The 1,311-nt window shown below is 39.6% G+C and overlaps 1 protein-coding gene across 1 annotated transcript in view; it reads right to left on the bottom strand.

The window, feature by feature from the left end:
• The window catches only part of LOC119588301 (glycine-rich cell wall structural protein-like), a gene marked incomplete at its 5' end in the record, with an annotated part of 15,707 nt that overhangs the window by 11,935 nt on the left and 2,461 nt on the right, over nucleotides 1-1,311 (bottom strand). The window contains 2 exons of the mRNA XM_037936994.1: nucleotides 4-244; nucleotides 417-570. Coding sequence (XP_037792922.1) covers nucleotides 4-244; nucleotides 417-570 — 395 coding nt within the window. The remainder of the gene's footprint in view (nucleotides 1-3; nucleotides 245-416; nucleotides 571-1,311) is intronic.

Below are 1,311 nucleotides of genomic sequence, written 5' to 3'. Positions count from 1 at the left end.
TGCCTCCACCTCGTCCGCCGCCATACCCGCCGCTTCCTCCGCCAAATCCTTGGGCTCCTCCACCTAGTCCTCCAGCACCTCCGCTAAATCCTCCAGATCCACCGTGTCCAGAAAACCCACCTCCACCGCCACTAAATCCACCGGAATTACCAAAGCCACCTCCTCCACCGCCTCCTCGGCTCCCGTATCCGCCTCCACCAGCCTTCGCCGAGTAAACCATTGCCATTAAGGCCAAAACCACGATCTGGAAGAAGAGAGGAAAACATTATGTATGGTATTCGTTCTTAAATCACAAGTCTAAGATATAACATTTCGATATTCAAATAAACATGGACTAAAGGAAAAGTACAAAGTGCCACACTGTAAAAGGATTCAGCTAATGAAATTTAAACTCTTGTACGATCTCACTGACTCACCAAAGGACGGGGAAGGATCATGACTGTCTCTTCACTGACTTCGAACGGGCAGGGGAGACAACGCCAGCGATGTGTGCCGCCGCTTGCCTTTGTCCCGTATTTATGCCAGACACCAACTTCTTCCAGAAGAACAGTTGCTTTTGCTGATATGTCCCTGAACTTTAAAACTGAAATCTTGAATTTTTCAGAACTCAAATCCTTCCGCTAAGTCATGATTTGTTATTATTCTTAATTGTTTTCATTCCCCCTTATATAAAAAGTGTTATCCTTTTTTATGAGTTACCTTGATTCATTTAATATAATCATGGAATTTCCGAAAGGCAAGCTAGACTTTGACGTTTGTAATTGAAATGTATCAATATCAGCAGCTCTTTGTTATTCAAATCTTCAAACATAACTGCATCAGTTAGTCATATACTCCACTTTCTTTCTTTCTTTATAGTTCAAGTTCTCTCCCATACAAATACAAGCTCATACATTCACCCTGAATGTATGTAAAGACAGAGAGAGGTCGCCCCCCAGAAAAAATAGATATAGATATATAGTTGATAAAATGTTGTAGAACACCTCCTCTCTATGTCTGACGGAGAAGCAAAGGCCTTTTTCACCTAATTTTCCACCTAGCCATAATTACTCGAATCTGATACCAAGACTACTAGATACCTATTGAACTTGAAAGATTCTTGATGTTATTTTTTTTTCTTAATTTTGGTATTCTATAGATATTCTAGAGTAACGGTTGCCGGTTTTATTGAGTTTTAGTATCTTAGTGTGTATTGATGTATCCCTACATGTATGTACAGTATATAAAAATAGAGGCAGAAAGAAAGACTTGCAAACAGTATTTCAATAAAATCGGAATTTTTATTTGATCTTACTTTAATTCCATCCAAAA

This window comes from Penaeus monodon, chromosome 23, assembly GCF_015228065.2.
Source record: "Penaeus monodon isolate SGIC_2016 chromosome 23, NSTDA_Pmon_1, whole genome shotgun sequence".
In the NCBI taxonomy this organism is placed as follows: domain Eukaryota; kingdom Metazoa; phylum Arthropoda; class Malacostraca; order Decapoda; family Penaeidae; genus Penaeus; species Penaeus monodon.
Note: the sequence above shows the minus strand (reverse complement) of the source record. Positions and strands in the feature narration are given on the sequence as shown.